The sequence below is a fragment of the Oncorhynchus nerka genome, linkage group LG20, assembly GCF_034236695.1.
Source record: "Oncorhynchus nerka isolate Pitt River linkage group LG20, Oner_Uvic_2.0, whole genome shotgun sequence".
NCBI lineage: Eukaryota > Metazoa > Chordata > Actinopteri > Salmoniformes > Salmonidae > Oncorhynchus > Oncorhynchus nerka.
In genome coordinates, this window is record NC_088415.1 from 16874506 (window position 1) to 16901473 (window position 26968).

Genomic DNA, 26968 nt, shown 5'->3' on the forward strand with positions numbered 1-26968 from the left:
TGACACTTGGCGGCAGTAAGAAAGTTATCACCATGTACGCCCTTTCAACATAACCTAGATTTAAGTTTTTATTACTTCTAAACAAAATAACTTTTTTCTCTTACGCTTACAATGATGTTTTGATTCTTGCTTGCGAGCCTTAAAATACAATTATAATCCAAAAGTAGTGTGAAATGCACTCATAGGCAACATGTAAATAGAGGCTTTTTTAAATTATCTTTTTCCACCCTCTATTTTGCAAACACAGAAAGGTGTCTATCTAATGACATAAGAGTAGACTGACAAGCAACTGAAAGAGACTGCAGCGTAACTACGGTCTGCGTATGTGCAACTGCAAAGGCATGTGGTACACAGCATTATGAGCTAACATAACTTTCTAGCACCTAGGCTAGCTGGCTAGAAATAGCATGACGCACATGGAAAAGGAATGACTCTATAAACGTAACAAACATGGTAAATATCTCGACTGTCGAAGCAACACCCAACTAAATACGCAAAGACATGTCGGACAGTATTTACACTTACTTAAACTTCTTAGGGATGGGGACAGTATTTTCACGTCCGGATGAAAAGCGTGCCCAAAGTAAACTACCTGTTACTCAGGCCCAGAAGCTAGGATATGCATATAATTGGTAGATTTGGATAGGAAACACTCTAAAGTTTTTAAAACGGTTAAAATAATGTCTGTGCGTATAACCAAACTGATTTGGCAGGCAAAACCCAGAGGACAAACTATCCAGGAGAAAGAAATATTGAGGTAATAGTATTTCCCAATGGTTTTCTATGGGAAGCCCTATTTAATAGGAACCTGGTTGCAGTTCCTATGGCTTCCACTAGATGTCAACAGTCTTTAGAAATTGGTTGATGTTTTTCTTTTGAGAAATGAAGAAGTATGGCCGTTCTTTGTAAGTGTCACTCCATGTGGACTCTACTGTTTGGTGAGCGTGAACTGGAACACGCTTCACTGTGTTTTTTTCCGGTATTGGAAAACAGTTTATCCCGTCTTAAATTGTTGATTATTTACATTTTAGGATACCTGAGGTTGGATTAGGAACATTGTTTGAAATGTTTGGACCAAGTTTACAGGTAACTTATTAGATACTTTGTAGTCATGTTGGGCGAATTGGAACCGGTGTATTTCTGAATCAAACGCGCCAAATAAATGGACATTTTGGGGATATAAAGAAGGATATTGTCGAACAAAAGGACCATTTGTGATGTTTCTGGGACATTTTGGAGTGCCAACAGAAGAAGATCTTCAAAGGTAAGGCATGAATTATATCGTTATTTCTGACTTTTGTGTCGCCACCTGCCTGAGTGAAAATGATTGTTATGCATTTGTATGGTGGGGTGCTGTCCTCAGATAATCGCATGGTTTGCTTTCGCCGTAAAGCCTTTTTGAAATCTGACACTGCGGCTGGATTAACAAGAAATGAAGCTTTATTTTGATGTATTACACTTATATTTTTGTGAATCTTGAATATTGATATTTCTGTAGTTTGAATTTGGCGCTCTGCAATTTCACTGGATGTTGTCAAATCGATCTCGCTAAAAGGATTGTCGTGCGAAGGGATCACTAACAGGTTTTAAGCACAGGTCACAAACAGATTGATTAGAAAGAGTCCAACAAGCCCATTCTCTTCTGACCACGATCTCACTCTGAAGACAGGTGCGGGATTCAGTGAGGTGCACAGGGATTGGCAAACTGTGATTGGTTGATACAAGTGGGGTGACTTGTAGGTTCCACTAATGAGAAAGTAAGGGGTGTTGGGCAAGTACCTTAAACGTATAGTTCAGGGGTGCCGAAAGTGCATAATAAGGGCTGGCCTTTTTATCACTGCATCAGAATCGAAATCACACACTCCCTGAGGAAATCAGATGCATGTTTAAATACCAGGGAGACTGCAGGGGTCATGGTGTTTATACATTAGGCTGTTTCTGAATTGGGAATCAGTCTGTTTATGCTAGCTGTAACCTGGGAATCAGCGATTCACCTATACATATGCAATGAGTAATATATTTAGTCACTAGTGATCTTAATTTGCATAAAGGTCATTAGGACTCCGCCTAATTCTCCAACGGCACATTCTCTCATGTATGTCTTCACGTTCGCTCATCTTTCTGTTCTTTTGAGGTAAAATTAGCTAGCTAGTTAACACTTAGTTGAAAATTGCAAATCTACTATCTGTGATTGCACCAGACTGCTGGTCACGGACAGAAGAGATGGACTTCAGCCATTAAAAGCCAGGTAACCTTAAATGAATATTAGCCAGCTACAGTAGCTAGATAATATAAAACGTTAGCTAGCTAGATCTGCCTGCCAGGCATTGACATTAAATGGAAATCAAGATAGCTAGCTAACGTTAATTGTCCATTATATAGCTAGTTATAGAATCTATAAAAACGTTAACCAGCTAGCTACAGTAGCTATATTGATGTCTGTCAGAAGAAGAACCCTTTTTTTAGCTAGTTTGTAGTTAAAACTGCATCGCCTGTCAATGATCGATTGTCATCATAGGTCAGAGAGGCTGAGCGTTGGCACAGATTTGACAAGTAAACACTTAAAGGGTTTTTAGCTACACAAAAATAAAATGCACTGGACCAATCGGGTCTGCTGTCTATTTTTTAGGCTAGAGACCATGTGGCTGAGCCTTCGGTGGGCAAGCGGTCATTTGATTGATGAAGAGATGGCCAGCTGTTGCACAGTTCCTGCAAGACATAAAGGACATCCAACAACGGGAACCTTAACAAGATGGCAAGTTGTTACATTGTATACTTTTTTTGAATGGCATGCGTGGCAAACACTGAGATTGTTTCATTTTACTTGTCCTGTGTCAAGTCTGCACCTTTATCTAGCGAAGTCAATCAATGAAAAACATTTTGGTTGGCCTATCTCTAATGCTGTTCTTAAATTCTGTATGTTGCTAAGTCTTAACCTAAAAAAGGTTTTAGGAGTGTATGTTAATAATATCATCATTAATGATTTATTGTATTTTTTTTATTTTAGTTGCCTATGGTGGGAAGGCGGTATCAGATCAACAATGAGCAGCTTGAGTTCCTCATAGATTGTCATATGGGCTATCAGACAAATGGCAGCTGTTCTTAATGTGTCACACTCCGTGGTCAAGTGGCACATGAGGTAAGTTATCGTAATTGAATAAATAAATTGTAACACTAGTGGGAGATCTCTACATCCTCCCTAGATTTGAACACATTCCTGATTAATGTATCTTTGTGTTCTTTTGTATTTAGTTAATTTCAGTTCTTTAGGTCCTACTCACTGTTGTCAGACTCAACTGGGTGAGAGGATCAAAAGAGCTGATAGAACAGAATGAAGAACTTGGTGCTGAGTCTGTGAGGGCACGCTTAAGAGAGGAGGGTGTTGGAGTCCATCGGGAGAGGATCCATGTCAAATCCCCAAGGGAGCTGTGAGGAGAGCCATGCAGCTGCGGCGGAGGCAGTACAGAGTTGCAGGCCCAAATTCTTTGTGGCACATCGATGGCAACCATAAGCTGATCCTGTAACTGCATAGACTTTTCTTAGCATCGTAAAAACATTATGATTTATCTTGTTATATGGCCATGAAAGAATTGTGGCCCTATTCCCGGGTATACAGTGCCTTCAGAAAATATTCACAGCTTGACTTTTTCCGCATTTTGTTTTGTTACAACCTGAATTCAATCACCATCACCTTTCAAGCCACCACCTCAGCTCCTTCAACCACCACCACCATCTCAGCTCCTTCAACCACCACCTCAGCTCCTTCAACCACCACCTCAGGCTCCTTCAACCACCACCTCAGGCTCCTTCAACCACCACCTCAGGCTCCTTCAACCACCACCTCAGGTTCCTTCAACCACTACCTCAGCTCCGTCAACCACCACCACCACCTTCGCTCCTTCAACCACCACCACCACAGCTTCTTCAACCACCACCACCTCAGCTTCTTCAACCACCACCACCTCAGCTTCTTCAACCACCACCACCTCAGCCTCTTCAACCACCACCACCTCAGCCTCTTCAACCACCACCACCACAGCCTCTTCATCCACCACAACCTCAGCCTCTTCAACCACCACCACCTCAGCTCCTTCAACCACCACCACCTCAGCTCCTTCAACCACCACCTCAGCCTCTTCAACCACCACCACCATCTCCTTCAACCACCACCACCTCAGCTCCGTCAACCACCACCACCACCTCAGCTCCTCCAACCACCACCACCACCTCAGCTTCTTCAACCACCACCACCACCTCAGCTTCTTCAACCACCACCACCACCTCAGCTCCTTCAACCACCACCACCTCAGCTTCTTCAATCACCACCACCTCAGCTCCGTCAACCACCACCTCAGCTCCTTCAACCATCACCTCAGCTCCGTCAACCACCACCACCACCACCTCAGCTCCTCCAACCACCACCACCACCTCAGCTCCTCCAACCACCACCACCACCTCAGCTTCTTCAACCACCACCTCAGCTCCTTCAACCACCACCTCAGTAACTTCAACCACCACCTCAGCTCCTTCAACCACCACCACCTCAGCTCCTTCAACCACCACCTCAGCCTCTTCAACCACCACCACCGTATCTCCTTCAACCACCACCACCTCAGCTCACCACCACCAACCACCACCACCACCTCAGCTCCTCCAACCACCACCACCACCTCAGCTTCTTCAACCACCACCACCACCTCAGCTTCTTCAACCACCACCACCACCTCAGCTCCTTCAACCACCACCACCTCAGCTTCTTCAATCACCACCACCTCAGCTCCGTCAACCACCACCTCAGCTCCTTCAACCATCACCTCAGCTCCACCAACCACCACCACCACCACCTCAGCTCCTCCACCACCACCACCACCTCAGCTCCTCCAACCACCACCACCACCTCAGCTTCTTCAACCACCACCTCAGCTCCTTCAACCACCACCTCAGTAACTTCAACCACCACCTCAGCTCCTTCAACCACCACCTCAGTTCCTTCAACCACCACCTCAGCTCCTTCCACCACCTCAGCTCCTTCAACCACCACCTCAGCTCCTTCACCACCACCACCACCACCTCAGCTTCTTCAACCACCACCACCACCTCAGCTCCTTCAACCACCACCACCACCTCAGCTTCTTCACCACCACCACCACCACCTCAGCTCCTTCAACCACCACCACCTCAGATCCTTCAACCACCACCACCTCAGCTCCTTCAACCACCACCACCTCAGATCCTTCAACCACCACCACCTCAGCTTCTTCAACCACCACCACCACCTCAGCTCCTTCAACCACTACCACCACCTAAGCTTCTTCAACCACCACCACCACCTCAGCTCCTTCAACCACCACCACCTCAGATCCTTCAACCACCACCACCTCAGCTCCTTCAACCACCACCACCTCAGATCCTTCAACCACCACCACCTCAGCTTCTTCAACCACCACCACCTCAGTCTTCAACCACCACCACCTCAGATCCTTCAACCACCACCACCTCAGCTTCTTCAACCACCACCACCTCAGCTCCTCCAACCACCACCACCACCTCAGCCCCTTCATCCACCACCTCAGCTCCTTCAACCATCACCTCAGCTCCTCCAACCACCACCACCACCTCAGCTCCTTCAACCACCACCACCACCTCAGCTTCTTCAACCACCACCACCACCACCACCTCAGCTTCTTCAACCACCACCACCACCTCAGCTCCTTCAACCACCACCACACCTCAGCTCCTTCAATCACCACGTCAGCTCCTTCAATCACCACCTCAGGCTCCTTCAATCACCACCTCAGCTCCTTCAACCACCACCTCAGCTCCTTCAACCACCACCTCAGCTCCTTCAACCACCACCTCAGGCTCCTTCAACCACCACCTCAGCTCCTTCAATCACCACGTCAGCTCCTTCAATCACCACCTCAGCTCCTTCAATCACCACGGCAGCTCCTTCAATCACCACCTCAGCTCCTCCAACCACCACCACCACCTCAGCCCCTTCATCCACCACCTCAGCTCAGTCAACCACCACCTCAGCTCCGTCAACCACCACCACCTCAGCTCCTCCAACCACCACCACCACCTCAGGCTCCTTCAACCACCACCTCAGGCTCCTTCAACCACCACCTCAGCTCCTTCAACCACCACCTCAGCTCCTTCAACCACCACCTCAGCTCCTTCAACCACCACCTCAGCTCCTTCAACCACCACGTCAGCTCCTTCAATCACCACCTCAGCTCCTTCAACCACCACCTCAGCTCCTCCAACCACCACCACCACCTCAGCCCCTTAATCCACCACCTCAGCTCCGTCAACCACCACCTCAGCTCCGTCAACCACCACCACCACCTCAGGCTCCTTCAACCACCACCACCACCTCAGGCTCCTTCAACCACCACCTCAGGCTCCTTCAACCACCACCTCAGGCTCCTTCAACCACCACCTCAGGTTCCTTCAACCACTACCTCAGCTCCGTCAACCACCACCACCACCTTCGCTCCTTCAACCACCACCACCACAGCTTCTTCAACCACCACCACCTCAGCTTCTTCAACCACCACCACCTCAGCTTCTTCAACCACCACCACCTCAGCCTCTTCAACCACCACCACCTCAGCCTCTTCAACCACCACCACAGCCTCTTCATCCACCACAACCTCAGCCTCTTCAACCACCACCACCTCAGCTCCTTCAACCACCACCACCTCAACTCCTTCAACCACCACCTCAGCCTCTTCAACCACCACCACCGTATCTCCTTCAACCACCACCACCTCAGCTCCGTCAACCACCACCACCACCTCAGCTCCTCCACCACCACCACCACCTCAGCTTCTTCAACCACCACCACCACCTCAGCTTCTTCAACCACCACCACCACCTCAGCTCCTTCAACCACCACCACCTCAGCTTCTTCAATCACCACCACCTCAGCTCCGTCAACCACCACCTCAGCTCCTTCAACCATCACCTCAGCTCCGTCAACCACCACCACCACCACCTCAGCTCCTCCAACCACCACCACCACCTCAGCTCCTCCAACCACCACCACCACCTCAGCTTCTTCAACCACCACCTCAGCTCCTTCAACCACCACCTCAGTAACTTCAACCACCACCTCAGCTCCTTCAACCACCACCTCAGTTCCTTCAACCACCACCTCAGCTCCTTCCACCACCTCAGCTCCTTCAACCACCACCTCAGCTCCTTCAACCACCACCACCACCTCAGCTTCTTCAACCACCACCACCACCTCAGCTCCTTCAACCACCACCACCACCTCAGCTTCTTCAACCACCACCACCACCTCAGCTCCTTCAACCACCACCACCTCAGATCCTTCAACCACCACCACCTCAGCTCCTTCAACCACCACCACCTCAGATCCTTCAACCACCACCACCTCAGCTTCTTCAACCACCACCACCACCTCAGCTCCTTCAACCACCACCACCACCTCAGCTTCTTCAACCACCACCACCACCTCAGCTCCTTCAACCACCACCACCTCAGATCCTTCAACCACCACCACCTCAGCTCCTTCAACCACCACCACCTCAGATCCTTCAACCACCACCACCTCAGCTTCTTCAACCACCACCACCTCAGTCTTCAACCACCACCACCTCAGATCCTTCAACCACCACCACCTCAGCTTCTTCAACCACCACCACCTCAGCTCCTCCAACCACCACCACCACCTCAGCCCCTTCATCCACCACCTCAGCTCCTTCAACCATCACCTCAGCTCCTCCAACCACCACCACCACCTCAGCTCCTTCAACCACCACCACCACCTCAGCTTCTTCAACCACCACCACCACCACCTCAGCTTCTTCAACCACCACCACCACCTCAGCTCCTTCAACCACCACCACCTCAGCTCCTTCAATCACCACGTCAGCTCCTTCAATCACCACCTCAGGCTCCTTCAATCACCACCTCAGCTCCTTCAACCACCACCTCAGCTCCTTCAACCACCACCTCAGCTCCTTCAACCACCACCTCAGGCTCCTTCAACCACCACCTCAGCTCCTTCAATCACCACGGCAGCTCCTTCAATCACCACCTCAGCTCCTCCAACCACCACCACCACCTCAGCCCCTTCATCCACCACCTCAGCTCCGTCAACCACCACCTCAGCTCCGTCAACCACCACCACCTCAGCTCCTCCAACCACCACCACCACCTCAGGCTCCTTCAACCACCACCTCAGGCTCCTTCAACCACCACCTCAGCTCCTTCAACCACCACCTCAGCTCCTTCAACCACCACCTCAGCTCCTTCAACCACCACCTCAGCTCCTTCAACCACCACGTCAGCTCCTTCAATAACCACCTCAGCTCCTTCAACCACCACCTCAGCTCCTCCAACCACCACCACCACCTCAGCCCCTTAATCCACCACCTCAGCTCCGTCAACCACCACCTCAGCTCCGTCAACCACCACCACCACCTCAGGCTCCTTCAACCACCACCACCACCTCAGGCTCCTTCAACCACCACCTCAGGCTCCTTCAACCACCACCTCAGGCTCCTTCAACCACCACCTCAGGTTCCTTCAACCACTACCTCAGCTCCGTCAACCACCACCACCACCTTCGCTCCTTCAACCACCACCACCACAGCTTCTTCAACCACCACCACCTCAGCTTCTTCAACCACCACCACCTCAGCTTCTTCAACCACCACCACCTCAGCCTCTTCAACCACCACCACCTCAGCCTCTTCAACCACCACCACCACAGCCTCTTCATCCACCACAACCTCAGCCTCTTCAACCACCACCACCTCAGCTCCTTCAACCACCACCACCTCAGCTCCTTCAACCACCACCTCAGCCTCTTCAACCACCACCACCGTATCTCCTTCAACCACCACCACCTCAGCTCCGTCAACCACCACCACCACCTCAGCTCCTCCAACCACCACCACCACCTCAGCTTCTTCAACCACCACCACCACCTCAGCTTCTTCAACCACCACCACCACCTCAGCTCCTTCAACCACCACCACCTCAGCTTCTTCAATCACCACCACCTCAGCTCCGTCAACCACCACCTCAGCTCCTTCAACCATCACCTCAGCTCCGTCAACCACCACCACCACCACCTCAGCTCCTCCAACCACCACCACCACCTCAGCTCCTCCAACCACCACCACCACCTCAGCTTCTTCAACCACCACCTCAGCTCCTTCAACCACCACCTCAGTAACTTCAACCACCACCTCAGCTCCTTCAACCACCACCTCAGTTCCTTCAACCACCACCTCAGCTCCTTCCACCACCTCAGCTCCTTCAACCACCACCTCAGCTCCTTCAACCACCACCACCACCTCAGCTTCTTCAACCACCACCACCACCTCAGCTCCTTCAACCACCACCACCACCTCAGCTTCTTCAACCACCACCACCACCTCAGCTCCTTCAACCACCACCACCTCAGATCCTTCAACCACCACCACCTCAGCTCCTTCAACCACCACCACCTCAGATCCTTCAACCACCACCACCTCAGCTTCTTCAACCACCACCACCACCTCAGCTCCTTCAACCACCACCACCACCTCAGCTTCTTCAACCACCACCACCACCTCAGCTCCTTCAACCACCACCACCTCAGATCCTTCAACCACCACCACCTCAGCTCCTTCAACCACCACCACCTCAGATCCTTCAACCACCACCACCTCAGCTTCTTCAACCACCACCACCTCAGTCTTCAACCACCACCACCTCAGATCCTTCAACCACCACCACCTCAGCTTCTTCAACCACCACCACCTCAGCTCCTCCAACCACCACCACCACCTCAGCCCCTTCATCCACCACCTCAGCTCCTTCAACCATCACCTCAGCTCCTCCAACCACCACCACCACCTCAGCTCCTTCAACCACCACCACCACCTCAGCTTCTTCAACCACCACCACCACCACCTCAGCTTCTTCAACCACCACCACCACCTCAGCTTCTTCAACCACCACCACCACCTCAGCTCCTTCAACCACCACCACCTCAGCTCCTTCAATCACCACGTCAGCTCCTTCAATCACCACCTCAGGCTCCTTCAATCACCACCTCAGCTCCTTCAACCACCACCTCAGCTCCTTCAACCACCACCTCAGCTCCTTCAACCACCACCTCAGGCTCCTTCAACCACCACCTCAGCTCCTTCAATCACCACGTCAGCTCCTTCAATCACCACCTCAGCTCCTTCAATCACCACGGCAGCTCCTTCAATCACCACCTCAGCTCCTCCAACCACCACCACCACCTCAGCCCCTTCATCCACCACCTCAGCTCCGTCAACCACCACCTCAGCTCCGTCAACCACCACCACCTCAGCTCCTCCAACCACCACCACCACCTCAGGCTCCTTCAACCACCACCTCAGGCTCCTTCAACCACCACCTCAGCTCCTTCAACCACCACCTCAGCTCCTTCAACCACCACCTCAGCTCCTTCAACCACCACCTCAGCTCCTTCAACCACCACGTCAGCTCCTTCAATCACCACCTCAGCTCCTTCAACCACCACCTCAGCTCCTCCAACCACCACCACCACCTCAGCCCCTTAATCCACCACCTCAGCTCCGTCAACCACCACCTCAGCTCCGTCAACCACCACCACCACCTCAGGCTCCTTCAACCACCACCACCACCTCAGGCTCCTTCAACCACCACCTCAGGCTCCTTCAACCACCACCTCAGGCTCCTTCCACCACCACCTCAGGCTCCTTCAATCACCACCTCAGCTCCTTCAATCACCACCTCAGCTCCTTCAATCACCACCTCAGCTCCTTCAATCACCACCTCAGCTCCTTCAATCACCACGTCAGCTCCTTCAATCACCACCTCAGCTCCTTCCATAGTTTAGACAGAGCAACCTTCACAAAAGTTAAGTACATCTCCATTCCAGTACGATTTTTTTGTTTGATCATATTTGGAGAGAGTAGGGTACTTTTAAGATATATGGCCTATAGTTGAGGTCAATTGTATTTTGCTCTATGGCACTTTAGCACAACAGTGCCATCTGCTGACAGAATATTTGTCTTCCACTCAGTACAACACGACCCAGGAGAGGCCTACTGCAATCACTGGATTGGAGCCTTCAGAGCGTGCCTGCCGTGGGAGGACAACAGAACATTCTGAATGAACATTAAAACAACTTTACCTTTACCTTTTGGAATGCCCAATTGGGACTTTTAGAAATCGTTTAAAAAACAATTGTGTGGAAGGTCCTACAGTCTGCTCCTCAAGATAGGGATTCTACTGGCTTCTTACTGGACCGGTGGTTCGGCCCCCATTACATTTAAATGTTATATAATTGTGATTAACAGCAACCTATTACAGTTAACAACATAGCATTGTTGACACATTGTGACAGCTCGAATGATGTGGTTGAAGATGGACTAGTACGGGACTCTCCAACCCTTTTCCTGGAGAGCTACTGCCCTGTAGGTTATCGCTCCAAACCTAATCTAGCGCACCTGATTCTAATAATTGCCTGGTTAATAAGTTAATCAGGTTAGTCACAACTGGGGTTGGATCTCGAAAACATACAGGAGGGTATCTCTCCGGGAACAGGCTTGGAGTGAAAACCTACAGGAGGGTATCTCTCCGGGAACAGGCTTGGAGTGAAAACCTACAGGAGGGTATCTCTCCGGGAACAGGCTTGGAGTGAAAACCTACAGGAGGGTATCTCTCCGGGAACAGGCTTGGAGTGAAAACCTACAGGAGGGTATCTCTCCGGGAACAGGCTTGGAGTGAAAACCTACAGGAGGGTATCTCTCCGGGAACAGGCTTGGAGTGAAAACCTACAGGAGGGTATCTCTCCGGGAACAGGCTTGGAGTGAAAACCTACAGGAGGGTATCTCTCCGGGAACAAGCTTGGAGTGAAAACCTACAGGAGGGTATCTCTCCAGGAACAGGTTTGGAGTGAAAACCTACAGGAGGGTATCTCTCCGGGAACAGGCTTGGAGTGAAAACCTACAGGAGGGTATCTCTCCGGGAACAGGCTTGGAGTGAAAACCTACAGGAGGGTATCTCTCCGGGAACAGGCTTGGAGTGAAAACCTACAGGAGGGTATCTCTCCGGGAACAGGCTTGGAGTGAAAACCTACAGGAGGGTATCTCTCCGGGAACAGGCTTGGAGTGAAAACCTACAGGAGGGTATCTCTCCGGGAACAAGCTTGGAGTGAAAACCTACAGGAGGGTATATCTCCAGGAACAGGTTTGGAGTGAAAACCTACAGGAGGGTATCTCTCCAGGAACAGGCTTGGAGAGCCTTGAACTAGTGGTTCTAGTTCTTAGAGATCAAAGCATATTGAATTTGATAAGTCACTACAAACGGTGTGGTTTCCAGAAGTGGAGCCGTCACTTGGATGCAATGGATGGGAAGCTTTACTTTATATACTTCTAATTAAAGGAGAATGGTTGAAGTTCATTTGATGTCCTATGTTTAATAACAAATGATCAGATTTAGATGAGTTTGCTGCAATATGGCAGCAGTACTTCAGTCAACATCAGTCACTATCAGCAAAGGATATTGGTTATTAGTGAAGTGTCAGTAAAGTGTTTCTGAAAAACAACTAAACCATAAAACACCAAGACCAACAACAATGTGGACTATATCATTCATTACATTTCAGATTAATGATCATTACGTTTACATTAACAGACAATATGGATATACTAACAATAAATAGACTGTAAGTAGATAAATGCTTAAATGTTGATGTGCAGCTAAAAATAAATTAAATGCCATAAACTTTCAAACTCTCATTCAGGGCTCGTTCCACAAGGTTTATAATCACAATGATCAACTGGGTGGTTCGAATACGGCTGACAGCAGTGTTATATCAGTATGATAAAACATTTATTTGTACTGTTCTAATTACGTTGGTAACCAGTTTACAATAGCAGTAAGCCACCTCGGGGGTTTGTGATGTGTGGCCAATAAACCACGGCTTAGGGCTGTGTTTAGGCACTCCACGTTGCGTTGTGGATAAGAACAGCCCATAGCCCTGGGATATTGGCCATTTACCACACCCCCTCGGGCCTTAGTGCCTAATTGTTTTAAAAAAAAAAAAAATTTAACCTTTATTTAACCAGGTAGGCTAGTTGAGAACAAGTTCTCATTTACAACTGCGACCTGGCCAAGATAAAGCCAAGCAGTTTGACACATACAACAACACAGAGTTACACATGGAATAAACAAACATACAGTCAATAATACAGTAGAAACAAAGTCTATATACATTGTGTGCAAATGAGGTAAGATAAGGGAAGTAAGGCAATAAAATAGGCCATGGTGGCGAAGTAATTACAATATAGCAATTAAACACTGGAGTGATAGATGTGCAGAAGATGAATGTGCAAGTAGAGATACTGGGGTGCAAAGGGGCAAGATAAATAAATAAATACAGTATGAGGATAAGGTAGTTGGATGGGCTATTTACAGATGGGCTATGTACAGGTGCAGTGATCTGTGAGCTGGTGCTTAAAGTTAGTGAGGGAGATAATGAGTCTCCAGCTTCAGGGATTTTTGCAGTTCGTTCCAGTCGTTGGCAGCAGAGAACTGGAAGGAAAGGCAGGGCTTTACCTAGCAAAGACTTGTATATGACCTGGAGCCAGTGGGTTTGGCGACGAGTATGACGCGAGGGCCAGCCAACGAGAGCATACAGGTCGCAGTGGTGGGTAGTACTGTATATAGGGCTTTGGTGACAAAACGAATGGCACTGTGATAGACTGCATCCAATTTGTTGAGTAGAGTGTTGGAGGCTATTTTTTTTAATGACATCGCCGAAGTTGAGGATCAGTAGGATAGTCAGTTTTACGAGGGTATGTTTGGCAGCATGAGTGAAGGATACTTTGTTGCGAATAGGCCGATTCTAGATATAATTTTGGATTGGAGATGCTTAATGTGACTCTGGAAGGAGAGTTTACAGTCTAACCAGACACCTAGGTACAGTTGAAGTCAGAAGCTTACATACACTTAGGTTGGACCTCAGAAAAACATTTGTAGACCTCCACAAGTCTGGTTCATCATTGGGAGCAATTTCCAAATGCCTGAAGGTACCACGTTCATCTGTACAAACAATAGTATGCAAGTATAAACACCATGGGACCACACAGCCGTCATACCGCTCAGGAAGGAGACGCCTTCTGTCTCCTAGAGATTAATGTATTTTGGTGCGAAAAGTGCAAATCAATCCCAGAACAACAGCAAAGGACCTTGTGAAGATGCTGGAGGAAACAGGTACAAAGGTATCAAAATCCACAGTAAAATGAGTTCTATATCAACATAACCTGAAAGCCGCTCAGCAAGGAAGAAGCCACTGCTCCAAAACCGCCATAAAAAAGCCAAACTACGGTTCGCAACTGCACATGGGAATTTTCTTTTGTACTTTTTGGAGAAATGTCCTCTGGTCTGATGAAAGAAAAATATAACTGTTTGGCCATAATGACCATCGTTATGTTTGGAGGAAAAAGGGGGAGGCTTGCAAGCCCAAGAACACCATCTCAACCGTGAAGCACAGGGGTGGTAGCATCATGTTGTGGAGGTGCTTTCCTGCAGGAGGGACTGGTGCACTTCACAAAATAGATGGCATCATTAGCAAGGAAAATTATGTGGATATACTGAAGCAACATCTCAAGACCACAGTCAGGAAGTTAAAGCTTGGTCGCAAATGGGTCTTCCAAATGGACAATGACCCCAAGCATACTTCCAAAGTTGTGGCAAAATGGTTTAAGGACAACAAAGTCAAGGTATTTGAGTGGCCATCACAAAGCCCTGACCTCAATCCTATAGAACATTTGTGGGCAGAACTGAAAAGGTGTGTGTGAGCAAGGAGGCCTACAAACTTGACTCAGTTACACCAGCTCCTTCAGGAGGAATGGGCCACAATTCACCCAACTTATTCTGGGAAGCTTCTGGAAGGCTACCAGAAACGTTTGACCCAAGTTAAACAGTTTAAATGCAATGCTACCAAATACTAATTTAGTGTATTTTAACTTCTGACTCACTGGGAATGTAATGAAATAAATAAAAGCTGAAATAAATATTCTCTCTACTATTATTCTAACATTTCCTAACTGACCTAAAACAGTGAATTTTTACTATGATTAAATGTCAGGAATTGTGAAAAACTGAGTTTAAATGTATCTGGCTAAGGTGTATGTAAACTTCCAACTTCAACTGTATTTGTAGTTGTCTACATATTCTGAGTCAGAACCGAGTAGTGATGCTGGACGGGCGGGCAGGTGCAGGCAGCGATCGGTTGAAGAGCTTGCATTTAGTTTTACTTGTATTTAAGAGCAGTTGGAGGCCACGGAAGGAGAGTTGTATTTCATTGAAGCTCGTCTGGAGGTTAGTTAACACAGTGTCCAAAGATCCAAGGGATGGGTCTAATTCTGAATGTTAATTGGTTAAAACCGCATTCCAGCTGGCGTCTTTTCCACAAGTTACCACCTGCTAAATCTATGATGTTAATGTCTATGTACTCTGTTTCATCTGACTGCGCAATCCACTGTCTCGTCAACTTATGAACTTGATCTCCACTACAGAAAGCACCTAGACATTGTCTCACATTTCTTTTGGACTAACATTTAGTTTTCAACATCGGAGATGTGTATAAACCTTGCTGTCTGTCTCCGACATTTGCAACATTGTTTAAATATTCAAATCCAATCTCCAGCTGTGCCATAGTAATGAACGTGTGGCGGTTGGGACGAAGCAGGCTGTGTTTCTCAGCCAGTCGAAATCATGAATCAGCTGGCATCATTTTTTAGGATATATAGGAACATGTCAATTCGAGAAAAAAAAAAAAAGTTAAAACGAAGTACAGCTAGTTTGCAGTCTTTCCTTTGCATCAGTTTGAAGTGATTGTGTTAGCTTTGTTGTTGGCTAGCTCCTATAAACAAGTGTCCTGACGAGTGAGCACATTTTCTATGCCATGCGAAATCTCGCCTCATTAGCTCATTGTTATGGATGTTTCCAAATAAACTCAGCAAAAAAAGAAATGTCCTCTCACTGTCAACATCATTTACTTTCAACAAACTTAACATGTGTAAATCTTTGTATGAACATAAGATTCAACAACTGAGACATAAACTGAACAAGTTCCACAGGCATGTGACTAACAGAAATGGAATAATGTGTCCCTGAACAAAGGGAGGGTCAAAATCAAAAGTAACAGTCAGTATCTGGTGTGGCCACCAGCTGCATTAAGTACTGCAGTGCATATCCTCCTCATGGACTACACCAGATTTGCCAATTCTTGCTATGAGATGTTACCCCACTCTTCCACCAAGGCACCTGCAAGTCCCCGGACATTTCTGGTGGGAACGTGCCCTAGCCCTCACCCTCACCCAGACCTGCTCAATGGTATTGAGATCCGGGCTCTTTGCTGGCCATGGCAGAACACTGACATTCCTGTTTTGCAGGAAATCACGCACAGAACGAGCAGTATGGCTGGTGGCATTGTCATGCTGGAGGGTCATGTCAGGATGAGCCTGCAGGAAGCATACCACATGAGGGATGAGGATGTCTTTCCTGTAACGCACAACGTTGAGATTGCCTGCAGTCCAATGATGCTGTGACACACCGCCCCAGACCATGACGGACCCTCCACCTCCAAATCGATCCCACTCCAGAGTACATGCCTCGGTGTAATGCTCATTCCTTCAACGATAAACGTGAATCCGACCATCACCCCTGGGGAGACAAAACTGTGACTCGTCAGTGAAGAGAACTTTTTGCCAGTCCTGTCTGGTCCAGCGACGGTGGGTTTGTGCCCATAGGCGACGTTGTTGCCAGTAATTTCTGGTGAGGACCTGCCTTACAACAGGCCTACAAGCGCTCAGTCCAGCCTCTCTCAGCCTATTGCGGACAGTCTGAGCACAGATGGAGGGATTGTGCGTCCCTGGTGTAACTCGGGCAGTTGTTGTTGCCATCCTGTACCTGTCCATCAGATGTGATGTTCGGATGTACCGATCCTGTGCAGGTGTTGCTACATGTGGTCTGCCACTGCGAGGGCGATCAGCTGTCCGTCCAGTCTCCCTGTGGCTCTGTCTTAGGCGTCTCACAGTACGGACATTGCAATTTATTGCCGTGGCCTCATCTGCAGTCCTCATGCCTCCTTGCAGCATGCCTAAGGCACATTCACACAGATGAGCAGGGACCCTGGGCATCTTTCTTTTGGTGTTTTTCAGAGTCAGTAGAAAGGCCTCTTTAGTGTCCTAAGTTTTCATAACTGTGACCTTAATTGCCTACCGTCTGTAAGCTGTTAGTGTCTTAACGACCATTCCACAGGTGCATGTTCATTAATTGTTTATGGTTCATTGAACAAGCATGGGAAACAGTGTTTAAACCCTTTACAATGAAGATCTGTGAAGTTATTTGGATTTTTACGAATTGTCTTTGAAAGACAGGGTCCTGAAAAAGGGATGTTTCTTTTTTGGCTGAGTTTACATGACCTTTTCTAGGTCCCAAGAAACAAAGAGATCTTCTGTTGAATCTGACAATTAATCTTAATGGTTGTACAGTCGTCTCAAATAAAACTGTGAAGGACCTCGGCGTTACTCTGGACCCTGATCTCTCTTTTGAAGAACATATCAAGACCATTTCGAGGACAGCTTTTTTCCATCTACGTAACATTGCAAAAATCAGAAACTTTCTGTCCAAAAATGATGCAGAAAAATTAATCCATGCTTTTGTCACTTCTAGGTTAGACTACTGCAATGCTCTATTTTCCGGCTACCCGGATAAAGCACTAAATAAACTTCAGTTAGTGCTGAATACGGCTGCTAGAATCCTGACTAGAACCAAAAAATTTGATCATATTACTCCAGTGCTAGCCTCTCTACACTGGCTTCCTGTCAAAGCAAGGGCTGATTTCAAGGTTTTACTGCTAACCTACAAAGCATTACATGGGCTTGCTCCTACCTATCTCTCTGATTTGGTCCTGCCGTACATACCTACAACGCTACGGTCACAAGACGCAGGCCTCCTAATTGTCCCTAGAATTTCTAAGCAAACAGCTGGAGGCAGGGCTTTCTCCTATAGAGCTCCATTTTTATGGAACGGTCTGCCTACCCATGTCAGAGACGCAAACTCGGTCTCAACCTTTAAGTCTTTACTGAAGACTCATCTCTTCAGTGGGTCATATGATTGAGTGTAGTCTGGCCCAGGAGTGGGAAGGTGAACGGAAAGGCTCTGGAGCAACGAACCGCCCTTGCTGTCTCTGCCTGGCCGATTCCCCTCTTTCCACTGGGATTCTCTGCCTCTACCCTGTTACGGGGCTGAGTCACTGGCTTACTGGGGCTCTCTCATGCCGTCCCTGGGGGGGTGCGTCACCTGGGTGGGTTGATTCACTGTTGTGGTCGGCCTGTCTGGGTTGGCGCCTCCCCTTGGGTTGTGCCGTGGCGGAGATCTTTGTGGGCTATACTCGGCCTTGTCTCAGGATGGTAAGTTGGTGGTTGAAGATATCCCTCTAGTGGTGTGGGGGCTGTGCTTTGGCAAAGTGGGTGGGGTTATATCCTTCCTGTTTGGCCCTGTCCGGGGTGTCCTCGGGTTGGGGCCACAGTGTCTCCTGACCCCTCCTGTCTCAGCCTCCAGTATTTATGCTGCATTAGTTTATGTGTCGGGGGCTAGGGTCAGTTTGTTATATCTGGAGTACTTCTCCTGTCCTATTCGGTGTCCTGTGTGAATCTAAGTGTGCGTTCTCTAATTCTCTCCTTCTCTCTTTCTTTCTCTCTCTCGGAGGACCTGAGCCCTAGGACCATGCCCCAGGACTACCTGACATGATGACTCCTTGCTGTCCCCAGTCCACCTGGCCATGCTGCTGCTCCAGTTTCAACTGGCCTGGGCCCTAGGACCATGTCCCAGGACTACCTGACATGATGACTCCTTGCTGTCCCCAGTCCACCTGGCCATGCTGCTGCTCCAGTTTCAACTGTTCTGCCTTACTATTATTCAACCATGCTGGTCATTTATGAACATTTGAACATCTTGGCCACGTTCTGTTATAATCTCCACCCGGCACAGCCAGAAGAGGACTGGCCACCCCACATATGCTCTCTCTAATTCTCTCTTTCTTTCTCTCTCTCTCGGAGGACCTGAGCCCTAGGACCGTGCCCCAGGACTACCTGACATGATGACTCCTTGCTGTCCCCAGTCCACCTGACTGTGCTGCTGCTCCAGTTTCAACTGTTCTGCCTTATTATTATTCGACCATGCTGGTCATTTATGAACATTTGAACATCTTGGTCATGTTCTGTTATAATCTCTACCCGGCACAGCCAGAAGAGGACTGGCCACCCCACATAGCCTGGTTCCTCTCTAGGTTTCTTCCTAGGTTTTGGCCTTTCTAGGGAGTTTTTCCTAGCCACCGTGCTTTTACACCTGCATTGTTTGCTGTTTGGGGTTTTAGGCTGGGTTTCTGTACAGCACTTTGAGATATCAGCTGATGTACGAAGGGCTATATAAATAAATTTGATTTGATTTGATTTGATTTACATGTACCTAGAAAACACCATAAACAAATGCAAATGCAGCTACTGTTGTTATTTTGGCTGCACTGTTTGGTGTGAGTGTAAAAGCCGTAGTTAGCTAGCTAGCAAGCAAGGGATACGTACGTTGCCAGCCAGTATGGCAATGCAACATTTAGAAGGAATGACTGGGTCTGATCCATAGATACAGAACAAAGACTGAACAACTGGGTAGCGTCTCTAGCAACCGAAACGTTAGAACGAACCAGCAGCCGGCTTGGGTAGCCCTAGATTTGTGTCAGGACTATATCTTGTGGAAGGATGAAATGGTATGAATAAATTCATCAACTTCGTCTCGGGCCTACCAACACTCGTGCCAATATATCCTTTAAACACCGGGTTCTCGGGCATTATCACTTAATTGGCCAACCCTTGCATATCATTTTCATATTGTTATTTGAAGCGTCAAATACTGTTATTTGACGCGACAAATACTGGTATTTGACGCGACAAATAGTGTTATTTGACGTGTATCTTTTTTGACACGCAAAGACCCAAATGGCGTTCCATAGTATGTCACGGAACAATTGTTCTTGTAAAAACATTAGGATTAGTTTTGACCATTTTGATTGACTTTACTTCATTTCACCATGCCAACCAGATACTTGTATGTGTAGGTAAAGTGAACATTTCTGGAAATGTGTCTTCATCTGATGTTATGTTATATCCCTCTGCTGATGGCATGACAACCTGGTTGTAAAACAGAACATTTGAGAATTATTTCCATCTAAAGATAGTATCTGACTTGCAAATGATTTTGGTTGGGCCTAATATTATGATGATACTGTTTTGACAACCTGTAAGCACCTATAATAGTCAGTGGTGGGACAGGTACCCAATTGTCATACTAGAGTAAAAGTAAAGATGCCTTCATAGAAAGTTACTCAAGTAAAGGTGAGTCACCCAGTAAAATATTACTTCAGTAAAAGTCAAAGTATTTGGTTTTAAATATACTTATGTATCCAAAGTAAATGTAATTGCAAAAAATATACTTATGTATCAAAAGTACAATTATAAATAATTTCAAATTACTTTTAGTAGGCAATTCAAACAGCACAATTTTCTTGTTTTTTAAATTAAATGATAGTCAAGGGCACACTCCAACACTCAGACAATTTACAAATGAAGCATTTGTGTTTAGCGAGTCTGCCACGTCAGAAGCCGTAGGGATGACCAGGGATGTTCTCGTGATAAGTGTGTGAATTTAACAATTTTCCTGTCCTGTTAAGCATTCAAAATGTAACAAGTACTTTTGAGTGTCAGGGAAAATTAATGGAGTAAAAAGTACATTATTATCTTTAGGAATGTAATGGAGTAAAAGTAAAAGTTGTAAAAAAAAATGTAATAGTAAAGTACAGATACCCCCAACAATGACTTAAGTAGCACTTTAAAGTGTATTTACTTCAGTACTTTACACCACTAATAGTTTTCCACTGACCCAGTTTCTCTATAGTGATAGGTGTACAGTATGAGGGGAGATGCAGCAGGTACCTTCCAAGCCTCTGATAATAGTTCAGCTAATCCTCAGGCACGTGTGGGCAGAGGAGATATGGAGAGAGGCGGTGTGTGTGTGTTTGTGTGTCAAGGCAAAAGAATGCCTCTTCTAAGAACTAGAGGAACAAAATGAGAGCAGGAATGGCATGCAGGCTTAACTCCGTCCGCCTGACTCGTGCTGGAGCCAGGTAGAACACACACACTTCCCCAATTATGATATAAATCAACTGTAATATATTTTTATAAACACACATGTAGAGATGTAGGATCTTAATTTGATCAGGAAAAATAGATGAGCTTCATGATTTACATAAATGCACTGAAAACCCACACTAACACACATTTATATTAACAGGATTGCACTTCTCATGTACCCTACTTTTGGCCAGCTAACAGCCTAACCACTGATCAAGCAACATTATGGACTAAATGTTCAAATCCTGTTACAGCGGGAATATTTTGCTACGACCATACAGTTCCAATTAAGATCCTACATTAAAATCCTACATTAATATCCTACATTAAGATCCTACATTAAAATCCTACATTAATATCCTACATTAAGATCCTACATTAAGATCCTACATTAAGATCCTACATTTTGCTGCGAAGAGACAGAATCAATAGATAATTTATTCTGGTATTGCCCCTATGTAGCTTGTTTCTGGTCACAGGTTCAGGAATGGTGAAAAATCCCAACATTCACTTAAAATGAACCTTACAATTTTATTTATTTATTCAACCTTTATTTATACAGGTTTTTCTCATTGAGAGAATGTCTTTTTTTCAAGAGAGACCTGGTCCAACAACAGCAGGGGGAACAACGTTTCAGACAGAACAACTTACATACACTAATACAACATTATACAAAACTATAAACAAACAACAAACGAACACTACAAATACCAGTGTTGGGCGATTTGGAAATCCATAGTCAGTCAATAAATCACTTTTTTTGTATTATCTCACAATCTGTTGAAAATGTACGATTTGAAAGGTTAAAAAATGTTGTAAAATATCACCGTACAATTGAAAAATATATGGCACATGGAAACCAAATGAGGGTTGTCTATGGTGATAGGTGGGATGGGCTGAGAGTGACTGAGGGGTGGGATTAAAGAGCTGAGGTCTATGGTGATAGGTGGGATGGGCTGAGAGTGACTGAGGGGTGGGATTAAAGAGCTGAGGTCTATGGTGATAGGTGGGATGGGCTGAGAGTGACTGAGGGGTGGGATTAAAGAGCTGAGGTCTATGGTGATACGTGGGATGGGCTGAGAGTGACTGAGGGGTGGGATTAAAGAGCTGAGGTCTATGGTGATACGTGGGATGGGCTGAGAGTGACTGAGGGGTGGGATTAAAGAGCTGAGGTCTATGGTGATACGTGGGATGGGCTGAGAGTGACTGAGGGGTGGGATTAAAGAGCTGAGGTCTATGGTGATACGTGGGATGGGCTGAGAGTGACTGAGGGGTGGGATTAAAGAGCTGAGGTCTATGGTGATACGTGGGATGGGCTGAGAGTGACTGAGGGGCGGGATTAAAGAGTTTATGTTTGGTCATGTATTTCTGTTATGTGACTGCTTTATATAAAAGTACCATGAATGTAAAATGTACGTTTGTAAATGTAGCAAAAAATCTGTAAAAAAACTAAAATATTTGTCCTCCGAAGAGGTGGATTGGTTAACAAAAAGAATTTTAAAAGATCCTACATCTGAACAGTACATACACACACAACAGAAGGTGCATGAGGAGGTAATTGTGTGTAAGGTCAAGGGTAATTTTGATCTAGGATAGGCAATAGGTCTTTCTATTGTCAGTGCCACTAGGGCGCGTGTGTTAATATTCACTCAAGATCGCAATGACGATCCTGGTCCTCAGGCTACAGTCTGGCACCCCTGGGCCCTCACCCTTCTGAGGGCCTGTCCTGATACATGAGTGTTTGTTGGATGCTGTTCTTGGCCCTCTTCTCTATCCTCTGGCTTGCGTTGGCCAAACCTGACCGCACGTCTATTTCTGGCCCTTTGAAAATAACTGAATGGAGTGTTGTGGTGGATTGTTGTGTTCTACCACAAGGTTAACGCAGGGAAAGCACAGTCACCGGGATGGAATTTGTAACGTGCGTGTGTGTCTGTGTTACTTTATCACAGACTAATTAGCCCATTACATTATCATTATGTGTGCTTCTTGACTCCACGTAATAGCAGACAGCAGTCTGGCCTGGGGTCTACAGTACAATATGTTCCTGATGTTATCTCATGACATTAAGTATCCATTCAGTATATCGTGTCACTTCAGTCACTGGTGCTCAGCTGTCAAACTATTTTATAGAAATATTAAAATTAGATTTCTTTGTTCAATAGCTAACCTAAAATGCTTCTCTCTCCCTCTTTCTCTCTCCTTTCCTCTCTCTCTCTGTCTCTCTGTGTCTGTAGCTGGCTGACTTTGGCCTGTCCAACCGCTTTAAGAAGGACAATTTGCTCCAGACGTACTGTGGGAGTCCTCTCTACGCCTCCCCAGAGATAGTCAAGGGACTGCCCTATCATGGCCCAGAGGTGAGAGGGCAACACACACACACACACACACACACACACACACACACACGCACACACACCCTTACACCGTTTCCCTGTGTTTCTCCTGGGTCTGTGTCAGGTGGACTGCTGGGCTATGGGAGTCTTGCTGTATGCGCTGGTGTATGGCAGTATGCCGTTTGACGGGGCCAGCTACAGAGCGCTCACAGAGCAGATCAGCCAGGGACGCTACCGCAGACCAAACCCTCCCTCAGGTAAGCCTACACATCACCTGCAGTCTCACAAGGAACTGTAAACCTGTTAGTCCATGACTGTCCTGTAAACCGTCGTATTGTACTGAGCCCTGCCTGTGTCTGTCCCCTCCACACAGACGCCTGTGCCCTGATTGACTGGCTGCTGACGGTGCGTGTAGAGGAGAGGGCCACGGTGGAGGACATAGCCAACCACTGGTGGGTCAACTGGGGCTATGAGGACAGTGTATGTGACTGCCCCTCATCCCCCCACCAGGACTGCCCCTCCCCGCTGCTCGCCCGCTACATCGACTGGCAGAACCGGGTTGCCACGGCAACCAGTTGCCCGAGCTCTGACCCTGCCGCTCACCCTCACCCGTTCTACTTCAGCTTCCCCCTGAAGGGTGATCGCGGGGGAGGGGGGAGGTCGAGGGGGGAGAGGTCAAGTTTAAGGAAGTCGCGTAAGGTGAACACTATTCCCCAGAATGCACTGGGAGCATGTAGTCCAGTTTGTACGACAACTGCCATCAACACCACCACCACTGCCGCCTCCATTTCCTCTTCCTCCTTAGGCCAGGTCGAGAGGAAGAAACCAAAGGGGATTCTGAAACCCCAGCGGAGCTTTGATTCAACCTTCCTGCCCCCTCCTAAAGTGATGGGGGAGAACTCCTCCACCAAGCCCTGCAACCTGCCTCCCCAGCCCCACAGAGCTCACACACACACTCACTCACACAGTGATGGTCTGTCCACAAGCCTGCCTGCCCCCTCTATGTTCTCCCATTCCTCCTCCAAGATGCCCAAGAAGGGGATCCTAAAGAACCTGTATGGTGGTGAGTCAGGGTACTGCTCATCCCCAGAGAGAGGTATGTCTGGAGCGGGCACAGGAGTAGGAGGTAGAAGGGTTGATGGAGATATGTGCTGCTCTTACGATCACCGCTCCCCCAGCTCAGAGCACAGTCCAACGATGCGGACGGAAGCAGTGAGAAGGAGGAAAGGCATTCTAAAGCGCAATGGCAAGTTCTCACACAGCCTGGACCTCCCTGATGCCCTTCATCCCTCCTTATCCTCAGCTCTGGCCCATTTCCCTGAGGCACTGCACCAGCTCCATCAGGCCTCTGGGGGCAGCAGACCCCCCAGCGTGGTGAGTGAGGACAGCCTCCTCTCCTCCGATTCTTTTGACCTGCTGGACCTCAGCGCCCAATCACGCCGCAGGATCTTCTCCCGGGGCACCCAATGCAGTGCTTGCAGCTCAGAAGAGGAACTCGAGGACCCGGTAGCAAGGGCGGCAGACGGGATTGGATTAGGAAGAGGGCGGGGCAGAGAGGAGGAAGATGAGATGTCATTGGAGGAGAGACAGGAGATGCTAAGATAAGATAAAGGTTGCGTTCCCCTGCTCAACCAATGGTTGCATGCCACATCATCGACTGTCCCGTCGGGCACCAGATTGCTATAACATATGATGTGGGTAGCTGATACATAAAATACCTATCCAGGTGTTGTAAGATCTGGCATGAGTCATTAACGCCTGGGTAGAGCAATGTGCCCACAATATGATAAGCCTAAGAGATGACTGGACGCTTGTAATATCAGTTACTGGTGCTGTCTGATAGGCCCAAATTACTGACAGACTTTGTCTTTGCTAACCACATGACAAATAACAATAAAGAATTCAGCGGAAGCACCTAGTCATACAACCTGCAGTGATCATATGTTGAAGGAAAGTCATCAAGAAATGGTTCATTTCATCAAGGTCAGTTACTGATTGGAATGGATTGAGACTGCTGTCCTAGTGATGGGATAAAACACCTTTGGACTCTTTAACTGTGTGAATGAAACCATCACTGACTTTAAGGACTCCTATGTGAACTAACAAAACACTGTAAAGGAGACCACATGGCATTCCCAATCTGGCCCTCATACCATCATGGCCATCTAATCATCCCCTACTTCCAGTTGGATCATTCATCCCCCCTCCTCTCCCCTGTAACTATTCCCCAGGTCGTTGTTGTAAATGAGAATGTGTTTTCAGTCAACTTACCTGGTAAGATAAGGGTAAAAAATAAAATCCTGTGGACACGAAGCTAATGTGCAATGTTAAGACATAGTTCAAATGGTTCCTTTAATTCAAGCTGTTTGTAGCATCAGACTTGAATTGTTTGATTCCTGCATGGGCCAAATATACTGTATAATATACCCATTTGATGTGTTATTTCTAAGTCACTTTGGTTAAAACAATGATCTAAATGTCTTTGACTGGGGTGAAACCAAATGGTGTCAACGTGGATGTGTTATCTCTGTGCCACAAGACATGTAATATTACTCTTATTTCATCTGATTTCACCGACAGCATGAGCCTTCAGATATATATATGATCTCTGAGGTCACAAGAGGCTGACTGATGGCATTTTACCATGGAATGTGATCTTATGGTCAAACAGACTGGAAGATTGAATGAGACTTTGAGGATTTTAAATCTGGGATCTGTGTGCTGGAAAAGTGTAAGGGTATGTGATTACATTTTACTGGGAGGCAAGGAGGTAGTTACATAAAGTATTATTGCTTTGGTTTTTGGATTGGTTCAACCGTTTTGGTACTGTGAAAGAAAAAATAAATACAAGGAATGATGAAAATGAATTATTTTTTTCTGGAAATAGGCCTAATGTTTTCTGCTGTCTCACTTCCTTCAGAATGAGCAACGACCAAAAAGCACATTCATTTATCATAAATTGCAGGAAGTGTTAGAGGTATTAATAACTTGACTGATTTGTGTCCCTGGCACTTTCACAGATGTCTGGAGGTCTAGAAATAAGATGCTGAGAAAACATTGTGAGCCAATGGAGATGACAGATTAAACAAGCTGGATACAAAAATAGGAGCTTTTTAAAATACAATCATGATAGTGATTATAAAACGCCTGTCTAATACCGAACAGAACATCCATTTTTAGACACTTCTCTGTTCTCTGCAGTGGAGAGGCCTTTTCCCTGGGTTGATCATAAGTAGGGGAACATCAGGAAGAACAGAGCGTTGTGTTTATAATGTGCCACTAGTGGTTGTTTTTGATCGATAGCAGAAACCCCATTCTGTCCCTCTACACAAAGACATATTTACTCTAAAGTCCATTTCCATGTTCTGTTCATTTGCTATGATTAGAAACCATCTGAAG

The 26968-nt window shown here is 47.1% G+C and overlaps 1 protein-coding gene across 1 annotated transcript in view; it reads left to right on the forward strand.

Moving 5' to 3' along the window:
* Window positions 1-26426, forward strand: part of LOC115101993 (NUAK family SNF1-like kinase 1) — a 66120-nt gene extending 39694 nt beyond the window's left edge. The window contains exons 5-7 of the mRNA XM_029621462.2: window positions 23474-23593; window positions 23694-23826; window positions 23943-26426. Of these exons, the coding sequence (XP_029477322.2) occupies window positions 23474-23593; window positions 23694-23826; window positions 23943-25174 (1485 nt within the window). The 3' untranslated portion in view covers window positions 25175-26426. The remainder of the gene's footprint in view (window positions 1-23473; window positions 23594-23693; window positions 23827-23942) is intronic.
* The last annotated feature ends 542 nt before the right edge of the window (window positions 26427-26968 follow it).